This window comes from Botryllus schlosseri, chromosome 8, assembly GCF_051294905.1.
Source record: "Botryllus schlosseri isolate E-star chromosome 8, Bs_hap1, whole genome shotgun sequence".
Taxonomy (NCBI): Eukaryota; Metazoa; Chordata; class Ascidiacea; order Stolidobranchia; family Styelidae; genus Botryllus; species Botryllus schlosseri.
The window spans coordinates 28,400,294-28,423,686 of record NC_137243.1 but is presented as its reverse complement, the minus strand read 5'-3'; the positions used below and the strand labels follow the sequence as shown (position 1 = coordinate 28,423,686).

Here is a 23,393-nt window from a genome sequence, read left to right as displayed (position 1 = left end):
TTTCGGGGAGCTTTGCCTCCCGTTGACTTTCTTGCTGTCTGTTTCGTTCTCGCCATAGTGTCTCTCTCTCTCCGAGTTACGTAAATCACTAGATAGATTCGGTAGTTGCTGAATGCTAGTAAACGTCCGTCGTGTCACGCAAGGCTATTTATACTCGGCCGTCGAATTTGGCGCGTTAAAGCGTTTCGTGAACGTCCGCTGGCGACGTTGACATAATGCGTTGAGTGGCGGCGCATATCATTCGTTGCTGAAAGTGATACCTTACTGTAATTTTACGTTTGAAAATTTCAGTAAATAGACGAAAAAATGTCCGGTCGAGGTAAAGGGGGTAAAGGGCTCGGAAAGGGAGGCGCCAAGCGTCACAGGAAGGTGTTGCGTGATAACATCCAAGGAATCACCAAGCCCGCAATTCGACGTCTGGCGCGTCGTGGCGGAGTGAAGCGTATCTCAGGACTCATCTACGAAGAGACCAGAGGTGTGCTGAAGGTCTTCCTCGAGAACGTCATCAGAGACGCCGTCACTTACACCGAACACGCCAAGAGAAAGACCGTCACCGCTCTGGACGTGGTCTACGCCTTGAAACGTCAAGGACGAACTCTGTACGGGTTCGGCGGATAAGCGACTCGCTACTGCGATCACAAGACAACAACGGCTCTTTTCAGAGCCACCCGAACTTGTTGAAACTGTGTAGAGAATATTTTGGTCGGTCGTATAGTACATAATTATACTACTGACCAGTAAACAGACCCCGATCAGTTTTCCAATAAATCACCCGACTTGTACAACCGCTCGACTAACTCAATGGGTAGTTTGTAAATACGAGTCTCGCCGTCGCGATATTGCGACAGTCGGCCCGTACTCTATACGCGTAAACATCAACTTTGGATGGCCCTGAAAAGAGCCGTTAATAGCGGTGGTGTTGGCGACACGCAAGCTTTTACTTCTTCTTGGCTGAGGTCTTTTTGGCAGCCTTCTTGACGACTTTCTTCGGCGACTTTTTCGAAGCGGGTCTCTTGGAAGCCGGCTTTTTGGCGGCGCTCTTCTTGACCGTGGCCGATTTCTTGGCCGCTGCTTTCTTGACGGGAGTCTTCTTCGGTTTGGGCTTTTTGGCCGCAGTTTTTTTGGTCGATTCCTTGCCGACGGCGGCCTTCTTGGCGGCCGGTTTCTTCTTGGCGACGACGGTCTTCTTTTTGGCTGCCTGCTGGGCCGGGGCCTTCGGAGCGGCGAGCTTGTACCGTCCCGTGCTGTTCTTCGGGTGGACGAGCTGGCCGGACGCGAGCATTTTTGCGAGAGTCCGGTTCAGGTTGGTTTTAGTCGACTGCTCGGTGACTTTGTTGCTGCTCAAAACGTGCTTCTTGATGGCTTGGCGCGAGGAGCCTTTCTTGTCGCCCAGCTTCCTGATGGCGGCGACGATCATGTCCTTGAAAGGAGCGTGACTCGGCGTCGTCGTAGTTTTCTTGGCGGCTGACATCGTGCTTTGTACGTACAAATAGAACGGTGAATATTTCTGCAGTTGTTGTAGAAGTCGAGAAAAGGCGCAAATTACTATATAACCAACGTCCGCCGAACGAGCAGACGCGAACGAAACGATAAAGCTCTCGGCGACGGCCGACGCCGGTCGGGGCACGGCTTTCTGTGCTAGTGTTCGTCGTGACCCGGGCCGTGGCGACGACCCCGGAAGTGGCCGACCGATCCGAATCGGTTCGCGGGGCGGAGCGTGTTCGCGCGCTGACCGGCGCGCCCGTTCCGGATCCGCGCGAGACGTCGCGGCTGCGTAAACGGCCGGTTTTCGACGGCGGGGCGGCTCGATCGAGCTGTGCAAAATTAACACTTCTACTTCCTAAAGCCGCGTTTCGCGGAGCTAGCAAAACCCGCAGCGCTATCGGACCCGCGCTCATCCGAGGGGCAGTTCAGACCTGTCAGGCGGTGAACGCAGCCCGGTTCTGCCACGTCGCCAGCCAGTACTACGGCGCGGCAAAAGCCCATTGATCGGCCGTCGCTCGCCACGGGGGAGAGCGAGAGCCTGAGCGTCGAGCGCCGCACCGGAAATTGGGACTCTGAATTGAAAGAGCGATAAGATATCGGAAACGCCGGGTCAGAAGTAGACGACAATGTGTATTGGGCTTCGAGTCGTGTCGAGTGTTCGCATCGGATTAAATGTAATTGCGGCAGGTCAGGCATATTTTCGAGCGTACCCATTTAATTGCGCATGCATTGTCACTGTTGCCGCGGCTCGACCACGACTTCACAGATATCTCATATACAATGACGCACCCGGCTTCGTATGCCGCCACGTGACCAATCGAGGTTTTAAAACTAATTACATCGAAACTATAATTCAACCCTTAGCGACAAGATCGTATAATTTCAGTACGCTATGAAGTCATGTATCACTACACGATTCGAATCTTGAAAATTGTTACTCGATTCATTTTTGAGTACCCGTGCCATTGTGCACGCCTGCCCCCCCCCCCCCCCCAACTACGAGCGAGCGCGAGCGGGCAAACGCGAGAGACCCCCAGCTACTCGCAGTCTACTCCGAATAATGCCGTTCGGAATCTGAATCGAACCGAACAACCGTGTGCCGAAGAATCCCAATCGTACATCTGAGCAGACTAGTATTTACAAAGGCCAAGGTTAGGGTTATCTGACGTAATGTATATACTGGCTCGGACCCACTTGGCAAAACGACTTTGCAGTCAACACTCACGTCTGGTCACACAACTACCCACAACAAAATCACAAACAAAACATGCGACGGAATCCGACCCGAACGAGTACGAATCAAAAAAAAACACCCGCCGCGATAGCCCTGTCCGCCCGCGACAAACGCGACTCGACGCGCCTCAATACGGACCGGGACAAAGAAAATGTGTCGTGCTGTGTGTTGCGTTACGGGCTTCGTCCCGCCGCGTTCACTCGGGAATTACTCCCACCGTTTACCCCCCCCCCACATCAAACGGACCGGGTTTACTTGTCATTTGTCGTGAAAGAGCCGAGCGCACTCGGCAAACGAGAGAAGAAAAAGCATACAAACCTTATAACAACCAAATACTCCGATGAATATTTAACGGACAAGGGGGACTACTAGGAGTTGGAGAATTATCAGCACTCGCGCCTGTCTAAAAACGACCGCCCGTCGCTTGAAATTCGGTGCAATTCCGGCTTTGCCAACCTTTGCTTGCACGAGCGACAGTGTAATATATACGTGCTTCGACAGGCTTAGGTAGTCGGCGATACCACACCGAGTGTCGTTCTGTGATGTAGCACTGTGACTGTAGCATCGGACGATCTCATTCGTCGGGCGGGCGCCAACGGGTTAGCATTTTTTCGATATGCAGAAAATGTGTTTTCTTTTGTTCCAGCCAATCCATCCGTAAATACTATCCAATCGTGTCGAACCCGAACCTCGACACTTACACTGTAACTTTGCGCGAACAACGGAATTGTGCCGAGCAACAAAATTCCAAGCGACGGCAAGTCCCAACTGTAAGACGTAACAGACGAGATCCTTTCTACCCGCACCAGTACTTACGACTCTCCAAGTACTAGTACGCCCCTGCTCCGTACGAACCAGACATTGGAGTATTTGGTTGTATTTGAAGGTACGTATCTCTTGACAGAGGCGGCTGAGTGCGCTCAGCCTTTTTTGATTCACGCATCAGGCAGACCGGCTTCTGTATTGGGAATTGTGTATTGCGTCGCTCGCCTCAGCAAGTCGTTTGCAAGCAATAACGGTGACAGAAACCCGCTGAGCAATCAAGGCGGCGCCGCCGCCGTACCGCCCGCCACCCGTCGAGCGCGTCTAATTCTAGTTGGCCACCGTAAACACTATTCTATTCAATTCCAAATCAAAATTGTTCGACAATGTACATCGCCGTAACCATACAAGTATTGCTTTAAAAACGCTCTACTCTAGGCTCGCTCGAGTCTCAGTCTTATGAATATACTGCGCGCGCAATGACATGTAAGTGTGTATACAATTTCATAAAACCTGCTCGATCGGGTGGCACTGAAAAGTGCCGTTTGTGATGATGAAGGCTTTTGCGATGCGCTTAAGAGCTCTTTCCGGTCTTCTTGGGCAGAAGGACGGCCTGGATGTTGGGCAAGACGCCGCCTTGCGCAATCGTAACTCCGCCGAGCAGCTTGTTCAGCTCTTCGTCGTTTCTGATGGCGAGCTGCAAGTGACGCGGGATGATTCTGCTCTTCTTGTTGTCGCGGGCTGCGTTTCCTGCCAACTCCAGAACTTCGGCGCTCAGGTACTCGAGCACGGCGGCCAAGTACACGGGAGCTCCGGCTCCCACACGCTGTGCGTAGTTGCCCTTTCTCAGCAGGCGGTGAACCCTGCCGACCGGGAACTGCAGGCCCGCTCTCGAGGATCGGCTCTTTGCCTTTGCCTTTGATTTTCCACCTTTTCCGCGACCAGACATTTTTACGCTTTCGTTGGGTACTAGGTAAATACGATAAATGAATCCAAGCACGCATAACTGCCTTTTTATTGTGCGCCCGTGTCACAACGTTGTGACATAAAACGAGAGACGGCTATTTCGCGCGCCTAAAAAATCCGTGACGCGGCTGTCTCGTTTCGTGCTTTTGCTACTCGCATCATTAGCATACGCCCGACTATAAATCGGATCTGCGGCTTGACGCCGATCACAAACAGCAAAATGGTCGCGTCTAAGGGAAGCAAGAAGTTGGTGAAAAAGCAAACGCCGAAAGATGGCAAGAAGAAAAGAAAGTCGAGGCGAAAGGAAAGCTTCAGCATCTACATCTACAAGGTGTTGAAGCAGGTTCATCCCGATACTGGAATCTCCAGCAAGGCCATGAGCATCATGAACTCGTTCGTCAACGACGTGTTCGAGAGGATCGCCAGCGAGTCGTCTCGTCTCGCCCACTACAACAAGCGCTCGACCATCAGCAGCCGCGAGATCCAGACCGCCGTCAGGCTCTTGCTGCCCGGCGAACTGGCCAAGCACGCCGTGTCTGAAGGCACCAAAGCCGTCACCAAGTACACCAGCTCTAAGTAGATGGTTGTGCTCGACGCCGAAAATCGACAACAACGGCCCTTGTAAGGGCCACCCGCTCTTGTGCGTTTTGATTGCTTGCTCTCGCGAGCGTTATCAGTTCAGTTGTTATGCCGTACTCTGTTATTTACGCTAGGTGGTAAGTTGCGTTTCCGGTACCTGCGGTGCGATGAACGAGACGGGTTCGTGTATTACATGGGTAGCTTATCTGCTGTTAGAGGTTCGTGGGATGCGAATCTTCCAGACTGGTTTGTGTATTACAAAGTAGTGCGCGCGCTGTGAAACGGACGCTGCGGAAGGCAACATGCCGCGATGACAATAATTATAAAACTGAAAGCAGCGCGCCCATTCTAAGCTCTCTCGATACCGTATAGTTCGGGTGGCTCTGAAAAGAGCCGTTTCTTTTGCGTCGTGCTAATCGCCGGCAGCTTAAGCCCTCTCGCCACGGATACGTCTGGCGAGCTGGATGTCTTTCGGCATGATGGTGACGCGCTTGGCGTGGATCGCGCACAAGTTGGTGTCTTCGAACAAGCCGACAAGGTAGGCTTCGCTGGCCTCCTGCAGAGCCATCACGGAGCTGCTTTGGAAGCGGAGGTCGGTCTTGAAGTCTTGAGCGATCTCGCGAACCAGCCTCTGGAAGGGAAGCTTGCGGATGAGCAGCTCGGTCGACTTTTGGTAGCGACGGATCTCACGGAGGGCCACTGTTCCGGGCCTGTAACGATGAGGTTTCTTGACGCCGCCTGTGGCGGGAGCGCTCTTTCTCGCCGCCTTGGTAGCGAGCTGCTTTCGGGGAGCTTTGCCTCCCGTTGACTTTCTTGCTGTCTGTTTCGTTCTCGCCATAGTGTCTCTCTCTCTCCGAGTTACGTAAATCACTAGATAGATTCGGTAGTTGCTGAATGCTAGTAAACGTCCGTCGTGTCACGCAAGGCTATTTATACTCGGCCGTCGAATTTGGCGCGTTAAAGCGTTTCGTGAACGTCCGCTGGCGACGTTGACATAATGCGTTGAGTGGCGGCGCATATCATTCGTTGCTGAAAGTGATACCTTACTGTAATTTTACGTTTGAAAATTTCAGTAAATAGACGAAAAAATGTCCGGTCGAGGTAAAGGGGGTAAAGGGCTCGGAAAGGGAGGCGCCAAGCGTCACAGGAAGGTGTTGCGTGATAACATCCAAGGAATCACCAAGCCCGCAATTCGACGTCTGGCGCGTCGTGGCGGAGTGAAGCGTATCTCAGGACTCATCTACGAAGAGACCAGAGGTGTGCTGAAGGTCTTCCTCGAGAACGTCATCAGAGACGCCGTCACTTACACCGAACACGCCAAGAGAAAGACCGTCACCGCTCTGGACGTGGTCTACGCCTTGAAACGTCAAGGACGAACTCTGTACGGGTTCGGCGGATAAGCGACTCGCTACTGCGATCACAAGACAACAACGGCTCTTTTCAGAGCCACCCGAACTTGTTGAAACTGTGTAGAGAATATTTTGGTCGGTCGTATAGTACATAATTATACTACTGACCAGTAAACAGACCCCGATCAGTTTTCCAATAAATCACCCGACTTGTACAACCGCTCGACTAACTCAATGGGTAGTTTGTAAATACGAGTCTCGCCGTCGCGATATTGCGACAGTCGGCCCGTACTCTATACGCGTAAACATCAACTTTGGATGGCCCTGAAAAGAGCCGTTAATAGCGGTGGTGTTGGCGACACGCAAGCTTTTACTTCTTCTTGGCTGAGGTCTTTTTGGCAGCCTTCTTGACGACTTTCTTCGGCGACTTTTTCGAAGCGGGTCTCTTGGAAGCCGGCTTTTTGGCGGCGCTCTTCTTGACCGTGGCCGATTTCTTGGCCGCTGCTTTCTTGACGGGAGTCTTCTTCGGTTTGGGCTTTTTGGCCGCAGTTTTTTTGGTCGATTCCTTGCCGACGGCGGCCTTCTTGGCGGCCGGTTTCTTCTTGGCGACGACGGTCTTCTTTTTGGCTGCCTGCTGGGCCGGGGCCTTCGGAGCGGCGAGCTTGTACCGTCCCGTGCTGTTCTTCGGGTGGACGAGCTGGCCGGACGCGAGCATTTTTGCGAGAGTCCGGTTCAGGTTGGTTTTAGTCGACTGCTCGGTGACTTTGTTGCTGCTCAAAACGTGCTTCTTGATGGCTTGGCGCGAGGAGCCTTTCTTGTCGCCCAGCTTCCTGATGGCGGCGACGATCATGTCCTTGAAAGGAGCGTGACTCGGCGTCGTCGTAGTTTTCTTGGCGGCTGACATCGTGCTTTGTACGTACAAATAGAACGGTGAATATTTCTGCAGTTGTTGTAGAAGTCGAGAAAAGGCGCAAATTACTATATAACCAACGTCCGCCGAACGAGCAGACGCGAACGAAACGATAAAGCTCTCGGCGACGGCCGACGCCGGTCGGGGCACGGCTTTCTGTGCTAGTGTTCGTCGTGACCCGGGCCGTGGCGACGACCCCGGAAGTGGCCGACCGATCCGAATCGGTTCGCGGGGCGGAGCGTGTTCGCGCGCTGACCGGCGCGCCCGTTCCGGATCCGCGCGAGACGTCGCGGCTGCGTAAACGGCCGGTTTTCGACGGCGGGGCGGCTCGATCGAGCTGTGCAAAATTAACACTTCTACTTCCTAAAGCCGCGTTTCGCGGAGCTAGCAAAACCCGCAGCGCTATCGGACCCGCGCTCATCCGAGGGGCAGTTCAGACCTGTCAGGCGGTGAACGCAGCCCGGTTCTGCCACGTCGCCAGCCAGTACTACGGCGCGGCAAAAGCCCATTGATCGGCCGTCGCTCGCCACGGGGGAGAGCGAGAGCCTGAGCGTCGAGCGCCGCACCGGAAATTGGGACTCTGAATTGAAAGAGCGATAAGATATCGGAAACGCCGGGTCAGAAGTAGACGACAATGTGTATTGGGCTTCGAGTCGTGTCGAGTGTTCGCATCGGATTAAATGTAATTGCGGCAGGTCAGGCATATTTTCGAGCGTACCCATTTAATTGCGCATGCATTGTCACTGTTGCCGCGGCTCGACCACGACTTCACAGATATCTCATATACAATGACGCACCCGGCTTCGTATGCCGCCACGTGACCAATCGAGGTTTTAAAACTAATTACATCGAAACTATAATTCAACCCTTAGCGACAAGATCGTATAATTTCAGTACGCTATGAAGTCATGTATCACTACACGATTCGAATCTTGAAAATTGTTACTCGATTCATTTTTGAGTACCCGTGCCATTGTGCACGCCTGCCCCCCCCCCCCCCCCAACTACGAGCGAGCGCGAGCGGGCAAACGCGAGAGACCCCCAGCTACTCGCAGTCTACTCCGAATAATGCCGTTCGGAATCTGAATCGAACCGAACAACCGTGTGCCGAAGAATCCCAATCGTACATCTGAGCAGACTAGTATTTACAAAGGCCAAGGTTAGGGTTATCTGACGTAATGTATATACTGGCTCGGACCCACTTGGCAAAACGACTTTGCAGTCAACACTCACGTCTGGTCACACAACTACCCACAACAAAATCACAAACAAAACATGCGACGGAATCCGACCCGAACGAGTACGAATCAAAAAAAAACACCCGCCGCGATAGCCCTGTCCGCCCGCGACAAACGCGACTCGACGCGCCTCAATACGGACCGGGACAAAGAAAATGTGTCGTGCTGTGTGTTGCGTTACGGGCTTCGTCCCGCCGCGTTCACTCGGGAATTACTCCCACCGTTTACCCCCCCCCCACATCAAACGGACCGGGTTTACTTGTCATTTGTCGTGAAAGAGCCGAGCGCACTCGGCAAACGAGAGAAGAAAAAGCATACAAACCTTATAACAACCAAATACTCCGATGAATATTTAACGGACAAGGGGGACTACTAGGAGTTGGAGAATTATCAGCACTCGCGCCTGTCTAAAAACGACCGCCCGTCGCTTGAAATTCGGTGCAATTCCGGCTTTGCCAACCTTTGCTTGCACGAGCGACAGTGTAATATATACGTGCTTCGACAGGCTTAGGTAGTCGGCGATACCACACCGAGTGTCGTTCTGTGATGTAGCACTGTGACTGTAGCATCGGACGATCTCATTCGTCGGGCGGGCGCCAACGGGTTAGCATTTTTTCGATATGCAGAAAATGTGTTTTCTTTTGTTCCAGCCAATCCATCCGTAAATACTATCCAATCGTGTCGAACCCGAACCTCGACACTTACACTGTAACTTTGCGCGAACAACGGAATTGTGCCGAGCAACAAAATTCCAAGCGACGGCAAGTCCCAACTGTAAGACGTAACAGACGAGATCCTTTCTACCCGCACCAGTACTTACGACTCTCCAAGTACTAGTACGCCCCTGCTCCGTACGAACCAGACATTGGAGTATTTGGTTGTATTTGAAGGTACGTATCTCTTGACAGAGGCGGCTGAGTGCGCTCAGCCTTTTTTGATTCACGCATCAGGCAGACCGGCTTCTGTATTGGGAATTGTGTATTGCGTCGCTCGCCTCAGCAAGTCGTTTGCAAGCAATAACGGTGACAGAAACCCGCTGAGCAATCAAGGCGGCGCCGCCGCCGTACCGCCCGCCACCCGTCGAGCGCGTCTAATTCTAGTTGGCCACCGTAAACACTATTCTATTCAATTCCAAATCAAAATTGTTCGACAATGTACATCGCCGTAACCATACAAGTATTGCTTTAAAAACGCTCTACTCTAGGCTCGCTCGAGTCTCAGTCTTATGAATATACTGCGCGCGCAATGACATGTAAGTGTGTATACAATTTCATAAAACCTGCTCGATCGGGTGGCACTGAAAAGTGCCGTTTGTGATGATGAAGGCTTTTGCGATGCGCTTAAGAGCTCTTTCCGGTCTTCTTGGGCAGAAGGACGGCCTGGATGTTGGGCAAGACGCCGCCTTGCGCAATCGTAACTCCGCCGAGCAGCTTGTTCAGCTCTTCGTCGTTTCTGATGGCGAGCTGCAAGTGACGCGGGATGATTCTGCTCTTCTTGTTGTCGCGGGCTGCGTTTCCTGCCAACTCCAGAACTTCGGCGCTCAGGTACTCGAGCACGGCGGCCAAGTACACGGGAGCTCCGGCTCCCACACGCTGTGCGTAGTTGCCCTTTCTCAGCAGGCGGTGAACCCTGCCGACCGGGAACTGCAGGCCCGCTCTCGAGGATCGGCTCTTTGCCTTTGCCTTTGATTTTCCACCTTTTCCGCGACCAGACATTTTTACGCTTTCGTTGGGTACTAGGTAAATACGATAAATGAATCCAAGCACGCATAACTGCCTTTTTATTGTGCGCCCGTGTCACAACGTTGTGACATAAAACGAGAGACGGCTATTTCGCGCGCCTAAAAAATCCGTGACGCGGCTGTCTCGTTTCGTGCTTTTGCTACTCGCATCATTAGCATACGCCCGACTATAAATCGGATCTGCGGCTTGACGCCGATCACAAACAGCAAAATGGTCGCGTCTAAGGGAAGCAAGAAGTTGGTGAAAAAGCAAACGCCGAAAGATGGCAAGAAGAAAAGAAAGTCGAGGCGAAAGGAAAGCTTCAGCATCTACATCTACAAGGTGTTGAAGCAGGTTCATCCCGATACTGGAATCTCCAGCAAGGCCATGAGCATCATGAACTCGTTCGTCAACGACGTGTTCGAGAGGATCGCCAGCGAGTCGTCTCGTCTCGCCCACTACAACAAGCGCTCGACCATCAGCAGCCGCGAGATCCAGACCGCCGTCAGGCTCTTGCTGCCCGGCGAACTGGCCAAGCACGCCGTGTCTGAAGGCACCAAAGCCGTCACCAAGTACACCAGCTCTAAGTAGATGGTTGTGCTCGACGCCGAAAATCGACAACAACGGCCCTTGTAAGGGCCACCCGCTCTTGTGCGTTTTGATTGCTTGCTCTCGCGAGCGTTATCAGTTCAGTTGTTATGCCGTACTCTGTTATTTACGCTAGGTGGTAAGTTGCGTTTCCGGTACCTGCGGTGCGATGAACGAGACGGGTTCGTGTATTACATGGGTAGCTTATCTGCTGTTAGAGGTTCGTGGGATGCGAATCTTCCAGACTGGTTTGTGTATTACAAAGTAGTGCGCGCGCTGTGAAACGGACGCTGCGGAAGGCAACATGCCGCGATGACAATAATTATAAAACTGAAAGCAGCGCGCCCATTCTAAGCTCTCTCGATACCGTATAGTTCGGGTGGCTCTGAAAAGAGCCGTTTCTTTTGCGTCGTGCTAATCGCCGGCAGCTTAAGCCCTCTCGCCACGGATACGTCTGGCGAGCTGGATGTCTTTCGGCATGATGGTGACGCGCTTGGCGTGGATCGCGCACAAGTTGGTGTCTTCGAACAAGCCGACAAGGTAGGCTTCGCTGGCCTCCTGCAGAGCCATCACGGAGCTGCTTTGGAAGCGGAGGTCGGTCTTGAAGTCTTGAGCGATCTCGCGAACCAGCCTCTGGAAGGGAAGCTTGCGGATGAGCAGCTCGGTCGACTTTTGGTAGCGACGGATCTCACGGAGGGCCACTGTTCCGGGCCTGTAACGATGAGGTTTCTTGACGCCGCCTGTGGCGGGAGCGCTCTTTCTCGCCGCCTTGGTAGCGAGCTGCTTTCGGGGAGCTTACATTTGATGTGGGTTGCCTCTTTCCGAAGGGTGCACGTAGGAGATTGCTCTCTTCAGTGCAGCAATTTGGAGAGTTGCTCTGGTTCTTCATTCTTCGTTTACCTCTTGATTTCTTCTATGATTTTGTCCAGTATTTCTTCGGTTTTTCGTTCCCAGTTTCGTTTTATTCTTCTCCGTATCCTTCTGACGCATGATCTTAATATCCAATCATTGGTTATCAATTTACCTTCGTGTTTTTGTAGATTTCGTCCATCCCATGTTGCTTGTTTTACTGTCGATATGATTTTCAGATAAGCCAGGAGTTCTTCTGGGGCCATCGGTGTTGTCGGGTCCATGTTGATTATTTCTTGGATTCCCGGTTGTTTTGCATTTCTTCCTGTCGTTTTGCTCCATGCATCTAGAAAAAGAGATGTGATTGGTTTTACCTCTTTGCACCGGATGAACAGATGTTCGTGCGATTCGATTTGCGTTCGACATAGTGGGCAATCTCTCGTAGTGGTGGACATCGTCGCATGCAATTTCTCGTTGGTCGGTAGCAGTCTGTTCGCAATGTCCCAGTTGATCTTCCTCTGATCTCGCGTCAGGTAGGGGTTGCTCATGTTGGCCCAATTTGGTCCTTCCATTTCTCGTAGCTGTCTGTTGTTGTTTCGGGCTACGATCGTTCTGTATCGTTCCCGCCGTTTGCTTTTGATGTCTTGTTGTTGGAGACCCAGGTTTCTCATCGTTTTCTCTGTCTCCTGCCAATGTTGGAGTGGCTGGAAAACATGTGGTATGGCGTTATTTATCTTTCGCATTCCATACCTTCTCATAGTCAGCGCTAATTGGTTTTCCAGCCTCCTTTCCCATTCTGTGTCGGGTTGTTTGTCCCCTTTTTGTAGATATCCCAGTGCCGGCTTTACAAATGCGAGGTCAGTCATTGTTGGAATGTCCACCAACTCCAGTCCTCCACCCTCTCTGGCCTGTATGATTTTTTCATATTCGACTTTTCCATCGAGGTCCATAACGAATGCCGCTGTCTCCACCTTTAGCTTCTTTCTGATCCGTGCGGGCATTTTGTTTTTCGAAGCTGTGTAAGTAAACAGAGGGAGCACGTTAGTACGGATGATGCTCACCTTCTCATGACGTTTTAGGTACAATGTTCGTAGCTCTTTGAACTTGTCCACCGCTTGATTGATTGCATCTATCCACGGCTCCTCTTCCATTGTCGGGTCGTGCGCTATTATATGTCCAAGAATCGGGAGTTTGCTGGTCCATGCGAACGTGGTGGGCTCCCTTCTTCTTTTCCTCTCGAAGGTTATTCCCCTTGTTTTTTCCTCGTTGATTTGCAGGCCGCTCGCCTTGCCAAAGTCCCTTATGATTTCGAGTGTCTTGTTGGTTTCGCTCTCTCTCGCCAACGTGATCGAGATGTCGTCGGCGTATGAGGGCGTGGCGACTCGTTCTTTCATTCCTGTGAGCTTATATCCTGAGATTGAGCGATTTAACTTCTGAAGGAGCGTATCAGTTGCGATTGTGAATAGATACATCGATATCGGGTCACCTTGTTTGATGCCCTCTTGTATTTTGATGCGCTCACCTATCTCTCCCCCTATGGATATCGTGGCCTCCCCGCTGTCATAAATTGCTCGATAGAATCTCCTGAAGTTTATGCCCAGTCCAGTTTCCTCGAGCGCTCTGTGCAGGAATTGGTGGTTGATGGTATCGTACGCCTTCCTGAAGTCTATTGAGATTATGGCTCCCTGGTTGTGTTTCCTCATTTCGGCCGATATTTCTCTTAAAAGAAGGTTTAGCGTTTCAATGCTATTCGGCGGATTTACATGCTGATGGCGGTGGGTTATCAGGGGAAGAACTTTTTTAAGCCTGTTTGTTAGAATCTTACTCAGGATCTTATAATCGACATTGAGCAGAGTTATGGGGCGGTAATTCCCCATTTCTGTTTTATCGCCCTTCTTGTGAATGGTCTTGATAACGCCCCTTGCAAATTTGCTGGTGGCGGTATGCTTCAAGAAAAGTTCATTTAATACCTCAGTTAGGTCCCCGGCTACTAGATCTATGGCAGATGTATAGAATTCTGAACTTATGCCGTCTTCACCGGGTGTTTTGTTCCGTTTCTGTTGGAGTATGGCTATTCGTACCTCCTCTTCCCTGATTGGCTGGTCTAGTTCCTCACGTTGTTTCTGCGTAAGCCGGCCATCTTGCATTCTGAAAAAGGAGTCAGCTACATTGGGTTCTGAATTTTTCTTACTGTACAGTTTCTCGTAGAAACTTTCGGCTGTCTTCCGAATCTCCTTCGGGTCTGTCGTGATGCCACCGTCCGGTTTTTTGATTGCATTGATAGACGCCGTCTCCCTTCGCTTCTTTATGGCCTCGCAGAGGACGTAAGGCATTTTGCTTAGCGTTTCCTCCTCCTCCACCTTGGCTTCCAATTGCAATTTCTTAATGTCTGCTTCCTTGTTTTTCCAAATCTTCCTTTTGGCCCTCTTGTACTCTGGAAGAAGAGAAATATTTTGAATTACACGGTCTCTTACGATTTTCAGATCTTTCTCCTCTTGTTGGTGCCTCTTTCTCTGTTGCCTGCGTTCGTTCGCGACATGCCTGATGTTGAGGTATTTTACTTTTTGTTTCACGGCCTCCCACCATTCCGCTTTGCTCGTATATACGCTGCCGTCGAGGGTTTTCCACATGCGCCATCTTCTTTCCAGTTCTTGTTGGAACGCCTCTTGTTTGTAGATTCTGGTGTTGTTCTTCCAGATCGTATGTCGTACCTCGCGTTTCGTTTTCAGTTTCACCGTGGCCATCGTTGCGTCGTGGTCTGAAAAAGGACAGGGTATATGCGCACAGGTTATGGGCGTGATGTTAGGCGTGACATAGATTCTATCGAGTCTCGATTTCCCGGTGTTATAGAAGAAGGTGTACTCCTTACGCTTCCCGTGTATTTTTCTGAATGCGTCTTCCACCCCCATTGTGCTCATCGCTCTGGCGTTGCGTTGGGCCTCCTCTTGTCTTGTGTCGATTGGCTGTCGGTCCAATTCGCACGAGTCCACGCCGTTGAAGTCGCCGGCTATTATTTGGTGTTTTATTCCTCTCACCCTCGTGGTTAGTTGCCGCAGCTGTGTTCTTCTTTTTGCCCTGTTGTTATGACCATAGTGAGAGGTTATATCTAATTTTGTTTCACCTGCTTTCAGCCTAAGCTGTATCGATCTTCCTTCCATGTCTTTGGTGACGCTCATGGCTTGCAGACTTTTCTTGTGTCTTGTGCCCAGTAGTATTGCGGTTCCCGCCGTGACGTGGTCTCGCGAATTCCAGAATGATTCTCCCGGCCATTCTTTTGCCCAATTGTCTTCGGTTTCTAGCGTCGAGTGTGTTTCCTGTAGGCATGCTACGTTCGCACCACTCTTTTTAATAAAATTGTATATGATTTGGCGTTTCCGCCTGTCTCCCATCCCATTGACGTTAAGCGTCAAAATCCTAATTTCCCCATTAGCCATTTTTCTATCTAAGGTACCTCACTACTTATCTCTTCTTTTTATTTTTGGCTGTCTGCATTTCCGGCATTTGTTGCGCATCTTGGCTGATGTCTCGTTTACGAGCGAGCCGCAGCAGTCTGTGATGATACATGGTCTGTTGCATATTCCGCAGCTGATGGAGTGTCCTCGTCTCAGCGCTTCCCCCGTTACGATCAGTATCTCATTCTCATCGCAGCATGACTGTATAAAAGAGTGTTCAATGTTACATATCATGCATGTGCATACCTTCGATGTTTCTACATAGGATATGGGCCTTCCACATCTTGTGCATGCAATGTTGCCTTTTTGTTCCCCCGCGTAGCTGAAGTGCCTTGCTAGAGTTGAATGTTCTTCCGAGTCCGTACTTGCGTGGCTCCTTTTGTTATCTCTCTGCTTAGGACTGTGAAATAAAGGTTCAGATTGAATAAGCCAGTTAGTTTGCGCATTTTCAAATACTGTACTATCTTCCGAGCTTTGCGATTTGGTCAGCACATCTTCTACGCTTGCAACTATGTCCTTCACCGGCAACAACTCTTCGCTGAATGACTTGGCAGCCGCACCTTGTTGCTCGGCCGTTCCGGCGCCTGGTTTCTCCTCCTGCTCTTCGCTGGAGCTTGTCTCTCGTCTCTCACTTCCATGTATGGGCATCACGCCACTAGCAGCTGATCCCTCTCGTTGTTCCTCGCTCTCTGATTGGCTCCCGTCCTCTGACGCTTTCGGCGACGTCATTTCTTCCGACTTAGCGTCTCCCTCTGGTGGCTGGTCGCTGTAGCGGTCCTGCGGTAGATCGTCGTGTCCTTTTGGACGCGTGGGTGTCGGCGCTTGCTCTCTAGCGGCCTCTTGCGGGACAACCGGCTTCACGTAGTCGTAAAGCGGATTCCTGAAGGGCTGCCTTCTTTGGTTACCCTGTGGCTGGGTAGTTGGGCGTAGTTTTTCCGGGCACATTCTGGCAATGTGTCCCGGCCCTTCACATAGTGCACAAGTTTGCGTTTGCCCCCGATATTTAACAGCGATTCTGAATCTGTTTATGTATATGTAGGATTTAATAGGGTTTTCGTCCACATACCTCTTCTCGATGAGTACACTTCTTATACCATTCCTGTATCCCAGGTCATCCCTTTGTTCGTATATACTTTTTACCGGTCCATAGTTGTTCTCAAAGTGCTGTGCTATTAATCCATTCCCCATGCAGGCCGGCACCCAGCTGAGGTATATTGCCACATTTTCTGAAATGTATAAATTGTGGAACGGAAGGGATATCCCTTCCGATTTCATTTTTCTCATGTTCCTGTCTGCTATTACCGCCATCGCTCTAGTTCGGAATGTGATATCACATTGGCCGTTTGGAAATCTAACTAGTCCATCAACTTCTTCCTTATTGATTCCTACTTTATTAAAGAAACTCAGTACCTCTTTGCTCGTTGGCGCTTTGTCCAGTTTGACCTTCAGATCACACGATCTATCCATTGGCATGGTTGCTCCTGCCGCATTGGCATAGTCCATTGGGGCCGTACCCCTCTCTACATCCGTCGCAGACATACTCCTCAAGCGAGCTGCTTTCGGGGAGCTTTGCCTCCCGTTGACTTTCTTGCTGTCTGTTTCGTTCTCGCCATAGTGTCTCTCTCTCTCCGAGTTACGTAAATCACTAGATAGATTCGGTAGTTGCTGAATGCTAGTAAACGTCCGTCGTGTCACGCAAGGCTATTTATACTCGGCCGTCGAATTTGGCGCGTTAAAGCGTTTCGTGAACGTCCGCTGGCGACGTTGACATAATGCGTTGAGTGGCGGCGCATATCATTCGTTGCTGAAAGTGATACCTTACTGTAATTTTACGTTTGAAAATTTCAGTAAATAGACGAAAAAATGTCCGGTCGAGGTAAAGGGGGTAAAGGGCTCGGAAAGGGAGGCGCCAAGCGTCACAGGAAGGTGTTGCGTGATAACATCCAAGGAATCACCAAGCCCGCAATTCGACGTCTGGCGCGTCGTGGCGGAGTGAAGCGTATCTCAGGACTCATCTACGAAGAGACCAGAGGTGTGCTGAAGGTCTTCCTCGAGAACGTCATCAGAGACGCCGTCACTTACACCGAACACGCCAAGAGAAAGACCGTCACCGCTCTGGACGTGGTCTACGCCTTGAAACGTCAAGGACGAACTCTGTACGGGTTCGGCGGATAAGCGACTCGCTACTGCGATCACAAGACAACAACGGCTCTTTTCAGAGCCACCCGAACTTGTTGAAACTGTGTAGAGAATATTTTGGTCGGTCGTATAGTACATAATTATACTACTGACCAGTAAACAGACCCCGATCAGTTTTCCAATAAATCACCCGACTTGTACAACCGCTCGACTAACTCAATGGGTAGTTTGTAAATACGAGTCTCGCCGTCGCGATATTGCGACAGTCGGCCCGTACTCTATACGCGTAAACATCAACTTTGGATGGCCCTGAAAAGAGCCGTTAATAGCGGTGGTGTTGGCGACACGCAAGCTTTTACTTCTTCTTGGCTGAGGTCTTTTTGGCAGCCTTCTTGACGACTTTCTTCGGCGACTTTTTCGAAGCGGGTCTCTTGGAAGCCGGCTTTTTGGCGGCGCTCTTCTTGACCGTGGCCGATTTCTTGGCCGCTGCTTTCTTGACGGGAGTCTTCTTCGGTTTGGGCTTTTTGGCCGCAGTTTTTTTGGTCGATTCCTTGCCGACGGCGGCCTTCTTGGCGGCCGGTTTCTTCTTGGCGACGACGGTCTTCTTTTTGGCTGCCTGCTGGGCCGGGGCCTTCGGAGCGGCGAGCTTGTACCGTCCCGTGCTGTTCTTCGGGTGGACGAGCTGGCCGGACGCGAGCATTTTTGCGAGAGTCCGGTTCAGGTTGGTTTTAGTCGACTGCTCGGTGACTTTGTTGCTGCTCAAAACGTGCTTCTTGATGGCTTGGCGCGAGGAGCCTTTCTTGTCGCCCAGCTTCCTGATGGCGGCGACGATCATGTCCTTGAAAGGAGCGTGACTCGGCGTCGTCGTAGTTTTCTTGGCGGCTGACATCGTGCTTTGTACGTACAAATAGAACGGTGAATATTTCTGCAGTTGTTGTAGAAGTCGAGAAAAGGCGCAAATTACTATATAACCAACGTCCGCCGAACGAGCAGACGCGAACGAAACGATAAAGCTCTCGGCGACGGCCGACGCCGGTCGGGGCACGGCTTTCTGTGCTAGTGTTCGTCGTGACCCGGGCCGTGGCGACGACCCCGGAAGTGGCCGACCGATCCGAATCGGTTCGCGGGGCGGAGCGTGTTCGCGCGCTGACCGGCGCGCCCGTTCCGGATCCGCGCGAGACGTCGCGGCTGCGTAAACGGCCGGTTTTCGACGGCGGGGCGGCTCGATCGAGCTGTGCAAAATTAACACTTCTACTTCCTAAAGCCGCGTTTCGCGGAGCTAGCAAAACCCGCAGCGCTATCGGACCCGCGCTCATCCGAGGGGCAGTTCAGACCTGTCAGGCGGTGAACGCAGCCCGGTTCTGCCACGTCGCCAGCCAGTACTACGGCGCGGCAAAAGCCCATTGATCGGCCGTCGCTCGCCACGGGGGAGAGCGAGAGCCTGAGCGTCGAGCGCCGCACCGGAAATTGGGACTCTGAATTGAAAGAGCGATAAGATATCGGAAACGCCGGGTCAGAAGTAGACGACAATGTGTATTGGGCTTCGAGTCGTGTCGAGTGTTCGCATCGGATTAAATGTAATTGCGGCAGGTCAGGCATATTTTCGAGCGTACCCATTTAATTGCGCATGCATTGTCACTGTTGCCGCGGCTCGACCACGACTTCACAGATATCTCATATACAATGACGCACCCGGCTTCGTATGCCGCCACGTGACCAATCGAGGTTTTAAAACTAATTACATCGAAACTATAATTCAACCCTTAGCGACAAGATCGTATAATTTCAGTACGCTATGAAGTCATGTATCACTACACGATTCGAATCTTGAAAATTGTTACTCGATTCATTTTTGAGTACCCGTGCCATTGTGCACGCCTGCCCCCCCCCCCCCCAACTACGAGCGAGCGCGAGCGGGCAAACGCGAGAGACCCCCAGCTACTCGCAGTCTACTCCGAATAATGCCGTTCGGAATCTGAATCGAACCGAACAACCGTGTGCCGAAGAATCCCAATCGTACATCTGAGCAGACTAGTATTTACAAAGGCCAAGGTTAGGGTTATCTGACGTAATGTATATACTGGCTCGGACCCACTTGGCAAAACGACTTTGCAGTCAACACTCACGTCTGGTCACACAACTACCCACAACAAAATCACAAACAAAACATGCGACGGAATCCGACCCGAACGAGTACGAATCAAAAAAAAACACCCGCCGCGATAGCCCTGTCCGCCCGCGACAAACGCGACTCGACGCGCCTCAATACGGACCGGGACAAAGAAAATGTGTCGTGCTGTGTGTTGCGTTACGGGCTTCGTCCCGCCGCGTTCACTCGGGAATTACTCCCACCGTTTACCCCCCCCCCACATCAAACGGACCGGGTTTACTTGTCATTTGTCGTGAAAGAGCCGAGCGCACTCGGCAAACGAGAGAAGAAAAAGCATACAAACCTTATAACAACCAAATACTCCGATGAATATTTAACGGACAAGGGGGACTACTAGGAGTTGGAGAATTATCAGCACTCGCGCCTGTCTAAAAACGACCGCCCGTCGCTTGAAATTCGGTGCAATTCCGGCTTTGCCAACCTTTGCTTGCACGAGCGACAGTGTAATATATACGTGCTTCGACAGGCTTAGGTAGTCGGCGATACCACACCGAGTGTCGTTCTGTGATGTAGCACTGTGACTGTAGCATCGGACGATCTCATTCGTCGGGCGGGCGCCAACGGGTTAGCATTTTTTCGATATGCAGAAAATGTGTTTTCTTTTGTTCCAGCCAATCCATCCGTAAATACTATCCAATCGTGTCGAACCCGAACCTCGACACTTACACTGTAACTTTGCGCGAACAACGGAATTGTGCCGAGCAACAAAATTCCAAGCGACGGCAAGTCCCAACTGTAAGACGTAACAGACGAGATCCTTTCTACCCGCACCAGTACTTACGACTCTCCAAGTACTAGTACGCCCCTGCTCCGTACGAACCAGACATTGGAGTATTTGGTTGTATTTGAAGGTACGTATCTCTTGACAGAGGCGGCTGAGTGCGCTCAGCCTTTTTTGATTCACGCATCAGGCAGACCGGCTTCTGTATTGGGAATTGTGTATTGCGTCGCTCGCCTCAGCAAGTCGTTTGCAAGCAATAACGGTGACAGAAACCCGCTGAGCAATCAAGGCGGCGCCGCCGCCGTACCGCCCGCCACCCGTCGAGCGCGTCTAATTCTAGTTGGCCACCGTAAACACTATTCTATTCAATTCCAAATCAAAATTGTTCGACAATGTACATCGCCGTAACCATACAAGTATTGCTTTAAAAACGCTCTACTCTAGGCTCGCTCGAGTCTCAGTCTTATGAATATACTGCGCGCGCAATGACATGTAAGTGTGTATACAATTTCATAAAACCTGCTCGATCGGGTGGCACTGAAAAGTGCCGTTTGTGATGATGAAGGCTTTTGCGATGCGCTTAAGAGCTCTTTCCGGTCTTCTTGGGCAGAAGGACGGCCTGGATGTTGGGCAAGACGCCGCCTTGCGCAATCGTAACTCCGCCGAGCAGCTTGTTCAGCTCTTCGTCGTTTCTGATGGCGAGCTGCAAGTGACGCGGGATGATTCTGCTCTTCTTGTTGTCGCGGGCTGCGTTTCCTGCCAACTCCAGAACTTCGGCGCTCAGGTACTCGAGCACGGCGGCCAAGTACACGGGAGCTCCGGCTCCCACACGCTGTGCGTAGTTGCCCTTTCTCAGCAGGCGGTGAACCCTGCCGACCGGGAACTGCAGGCCCGCTCTCGAGGATCGGCTCTTTGCCTTTGCCTTTGATTTTCCACCTTTTCCGCGACCAGACATTTTTACGCTTTCGTTGGGTACTAGGTAAATACGATAAATGAATCCAAGCACGCATAACTGCCTTTTTATTGTGCGCCCGTGTCACAACGTTGTGACATAAAACGAGAGACGGCTATTTCGCGCGCCTAAAAAATCCGTGACGCGGCTGTCTCGTTTCGTGCTTTTGCTACTCGCATCATTAGCATACGCCCGACTATAAATCGGATCTGCGGCTTGACGCCGATCACAAACAGCAAAATGGTCGCGTCTAAGGGAAGCAAGAAGTTGGTGAAAAAGCAAACGCCGAAAGATGGCAAGAAGAAAAGAAAGTCGAGGCGAAAGGAAAGCTTCAGCATCTACATCTACAAGGTGTTGAAGCAGGTTCATCCCGATACTGGAATCTCCAGCAAGGCCATGAGCATCATGAACTCGTTCGTCAACGACGTGTTCGAGAGGATCGCCAGCGAGTCGTCTCGTCTCGCCCACTACAACAAGCGCTCGACCATCAGCAGCCGCGAGATCCAGACCGCCGTCAGGCTCTTGCTGCCCGGCGAACTGGCCAAGCACGCCGTGTCTGAAGGCACCAAAGCCGTCACCAAGTACACCAGCTCTAAGTAGATGGTTGTGCTCGACGCCGAAAATCGACAACAACGGCCCTTGTAAGGGCCACCCGCTCTTGTGCGTTTTGATTGCTTGCTCTCGCGAGCGTTATCAGTTCAGTTGTTATGCCGTACTCTGTTATTTACGCTAGGTGGTAAGTTGCGTTTCCGGTACCTGCGGTGCGATGAACGAGACGGGTTCGTGTATTACATGGGTAGCTTATCTGCTGTTAGAGGTTCGTGGGATGCGAATCTTCCAGACTGGTTTGTGTATTACAAAGTAGTGCGCGCGCTGTGAAACGGACGCTGCGGAAGGCAACATGCCGCGATGACAATAATTATAAAACTGAAAGCAGCGCGCCCATTCTAAGCTCTCTCGATACCGTATAGTTCGGGTGGCTCTGAAAAGAGCCGTTTCTTTTGCGTCGTGCTAATCGCCGGCAGCTTAAGCCCTCTCGCCACGGATACGTCTGGCGAGCTGGATGTCTTTCGGCATGATGGTGACGCGCTTGGCGTGGATCGCGCACAAGTTGGTGTCTTCGAACAAGCCGACAAGGTAGGCTTCGCTGGCCTCCTGCAGAGCCATCACGGAGCTGCTTTGGAAGCGGAGGTCGGTCTTGAAGTCTTGAGCGATCTCGCGAACCAGCCTCTGGAAGGGAAGCTTGCGGATGAGCAGCTCGGTCGACTTTTGGTAGCGACGGATCTCACGGAGGGCCACTGTTCCGGGCCTGTAACGATGAGGTTTCTTGACGCCGCCTGTGGCGGGAGCGCTCTTTCTCGCCGCCTTGGTAGCGAGCTGCTTTCGGGGAGCTTTGCCTCCCGTTGACTTTCTTGCTGTCTGTTTCGTTCTCGCCATAGTGTCTCTCTCTCTCCGAGTTACGTAAATCACTAGATAGATTCGGTAGTTGCTGAATGCTAGTAAACGTCCGTCGTGTCACGCAAGGCTATTTATACTCGGCCGTCGAATTTGGCGCGTTAAAGCGTTTCGTGAACGTCCGCTGGCGACGTTGACATAATGCGTTGAGTGGCGGCGCATATCATTCGTTGCTGAAAGTGATACCTTACTGTAATTTTACGTTTGAAAATTTCAGTAAATAGACGAAAAAATGTCCGGTCGAGGTAAAGGGGGTAAAGGGCTCGGAAAGGGAGGCGCCAAGCGTCACAGGAAGGTGTTGCGTGATAACATCCAAGGAATCACCAAGCCCGCAATTCGACGTCTGGCGCGTCGTGGCGGAGTGAAGCGTATCTCAGGACTCATCTACGAAGAGACCAGAGGTGTGCTGAAGGTCTTCCTCGAGAACGTCATCAGAGACGCCGTCACTTACACCGAACACGCCAAGAGAAAGACCGTCACCGCTCTGGACGTGGTCTACGCCTTGAAACGTCAAGGACGAACTCTGTACGGGTTCGGCGGATAAGCGACTCGCTACTGCGATCACAAGACAACAACGGCTCTTTTCAGAGCCACCCGAACTTGTTGAAACTGTGTAGAGAATATTTTGGTCGGTCGTATAGTACATAATTATACTACTGACCAGTAAACAGACCCCGATCAGTTTTCCAATAAATCACCCGACTTGTACAACCGCTCGACTAACTCAATGGGTAGTTTGTAAATACGAGTCTCGCCGTCGCGATATTGCGACAGTCGGCCCGTACTCTATACGCGTAAACATCAACTTTGGATGGCCCTGAAA

At 51.5% G+C, this 23,393-nt stretch overlaps 12 protein-coding genes and 1 pseudogene across 12 annotated transcripts; 7 read left to right on the top strand and 6 right to left on the bottom strand.

The window, feature by feature from the left end:
- The first annotated feature begins 228 nt into the window (after nt 1-228).
- Nucleotides 229-685, top strand: LOC145444488 (histone H4). Its single transcript, XM_080322478.1, has one exon. It carries the CDS (start codon nt 307-309, stop codon nt 616-618), a length of 312 nt encoding a protein of 103 aa, XP_080178604.1. The 5' UTR covers nt 229-306; the 3' UTR covers nt 619-685.
- A 3,322-nt stretch (nt 686-4,007) lies between these two features.
- On the bottom strand, nt 4,008-4,472 carry LOC145444486 (histone H2A). The gene has a single exon (XM_080322476.1). It carries the CDS (start codon nt 4,428-4,430, stop codon nt 4,056-4,058), a length of 375 nt encoding a protein of 124 aa, XP_080178602.1. The 5' UTR covers nt 4,431-4,472; the 3' UTR covers nt 4,008-4,055.
- Nucleotides 4,473-4,634: 162 nt separating this feature from the next.
- LOC145444487 (histone H2B.1-like) lies at nt 4,635-5,080 on the top strand. Its single transcript, XM_080322477.1, has one exon. It carries the CDS (start codon nt 4,668-4,670, stop codon nt 5,025-5,027), a length of 360 nt encoding a protein of 119 aa, XP_080178603.1. The 5' UTR covers nt 4,635-4,667; the 3' UTR covers nt 5,028-5,080.
- Nucleotides 5,081-5,393: 313 nt separating this feature from the next.
- LOC145444485 (histone H3) lies at nt 5,394-5,913 on the bottom strand. Its single transcript, XM_080322475.1, has one exon. The coding sequence runs from the start codon at nt 5,862-5,864 to the stop codon at nt 5,454-5,456; it is 411 nt and encodes a 136-aa protein (XP_080178601.1). The 5' UTR covers nt 5,865-5,913; the 3' UTR covers nt 5,394-5,453.
- A 123-nt stretch (nt 5,914-6,036) lies between these two features.
- Nucleotides 6,037-6,433, top strand: LOC145444489 (histone H4). Its single transcript, XM_080322479.1, has one exon. The coding sequence runs from the start codon at nt 6,115-6,117 to the stop codon at nt 6,424-6,426; it is 312 nt and encodes a 103-aa protein (XP_080178605.1). The 5' UTR covers nt 6,037-6,114; the 3' UTR covers nt 6,427-6,433.
- A 3,382-nt stretch (nt 6,434-9,815) lies between these two features.
- On the bottom strand, nt 9,816-10,280 carry LOC145444006 (histone H2A). Its single transcript, XM_080321909.1, has one exon. It carries the CDS (start codon nt 10,236-10,238, stop codon nt 9,864-9,866), a length of 375 nt encoding a protein of 124 aa, XP_080178035.1. The 5' UTR covers nt 10,239-10,280; the 3' UTR covers nt 9,816-9,863.
- Nucleotides 10,281-10,442: 162 nt separating this feature from the next.
- LOC145444009 (histone H2B.1-like) lies at nt 10,443-10,888 on the top strand. The gene has a single exon (XM_080321912.1). The coding sequence runs from the start codon at nt 10,476-10,478 to the stop codon at nt 10,833-10,835; it is 360 nt and encodes a 119-aa protein (XP_080178038.1). The 5' UTR covers nt 10,443-10,475; the 3' UTR covers nt 10,836-10,888.
- Nucleotides 10,889-11,201: 313 nt separating this feature from the next.
- LOC145444013 (histone H3-like) lies at nt 11,202-16,776 on the bottom strand (annotated as a pseudogene).
- Nucleotides 16,777-16,935: 159 nt separating this feature from the next.
- Nucleotides 16,936-17,315, top strand: LOC145444012 (histone H4). The gene has a single exon (XM_080321915.1). The coding sequence runs from the start codon at nt 16,997-16,999 to the stop codon at nt 17,306-17,308; it is 312 nt and encodes a 103-aa protein (XP_080178041.1). The 5' UTR covers nt 16,936-16,996; the 3' UTR covers nt 17,309-17,315.
- Nucleotides 17,316-20,695: 3,380 nt separating this feature from the next.
- LOC145444007 (histone H2A) lies at nt 20,696-21,160 on the bottom strand. Its single transcript, XM_080321910.1, has one exon. It carries the CDS (start codon nt 21,116-21,118, stop codon nt 20,744-20,746), a length of 375 nt encoding a protein of 124 aa, XP_080178036.1. The 5' UTR covers nt 21,119-21,160; the 3' UTR covers nt 20,696-20,743.
- A 162-nt stretch (nt 21,161-21,322) lies between these two features.
- Nucleotides 21,323-21,768, top strand: LOC145444008 (histone H2B.1-like). Its single transcript, XM_080321911.1, has one exon. The coding sequence runs from the start codon at nt 21,356-21,358 to the stop codon at nt 21,713-21,715; it is 360 nt and encodes a 119-aa protein (XP_080178037.1). The 5' UTR covers nt 21,323-21,355; the 3' UTR covers nt 21,716-21,768.
- Nucleotides 21,769-22,081: 313 nt separating this feature from the next.
- On the bottom strand, nt 22,082-22,601 carry LOC145444005 (histone H3). The gene has a single exon (XM_080321908.1). It carries the CDS (start codon nt 22,550-22,552, stop codon nt 22,142-22,144), a length of 411 nt encoding a protein of 136 aa, XP_080178034.1. The 5' UTR covers nt 22,553-22,601; the 3' UTR covers nt 22,082-22,141.
- Nucleotides 22,602-22,724: 123 nt separating this feature from the next.
- LOC145444010 (histone H4) lies at nt 22,725-23,121 on the top strand. Its single transcript, XM_080321913.1, has one exon. The coding sequence runs from the start codon at nt 22,803-22,805 to the stop codon at nt 23,112-23,114; it is 312 nt and encodes a 103-aa protein (XP_080178039.1). The 5' UTR covers nt 22,725-22,802; the 3' UTR covers nt 23,115-23,121.
- Nucleotides 23,122-23,393: the final 272 nt, after the last annotated feature.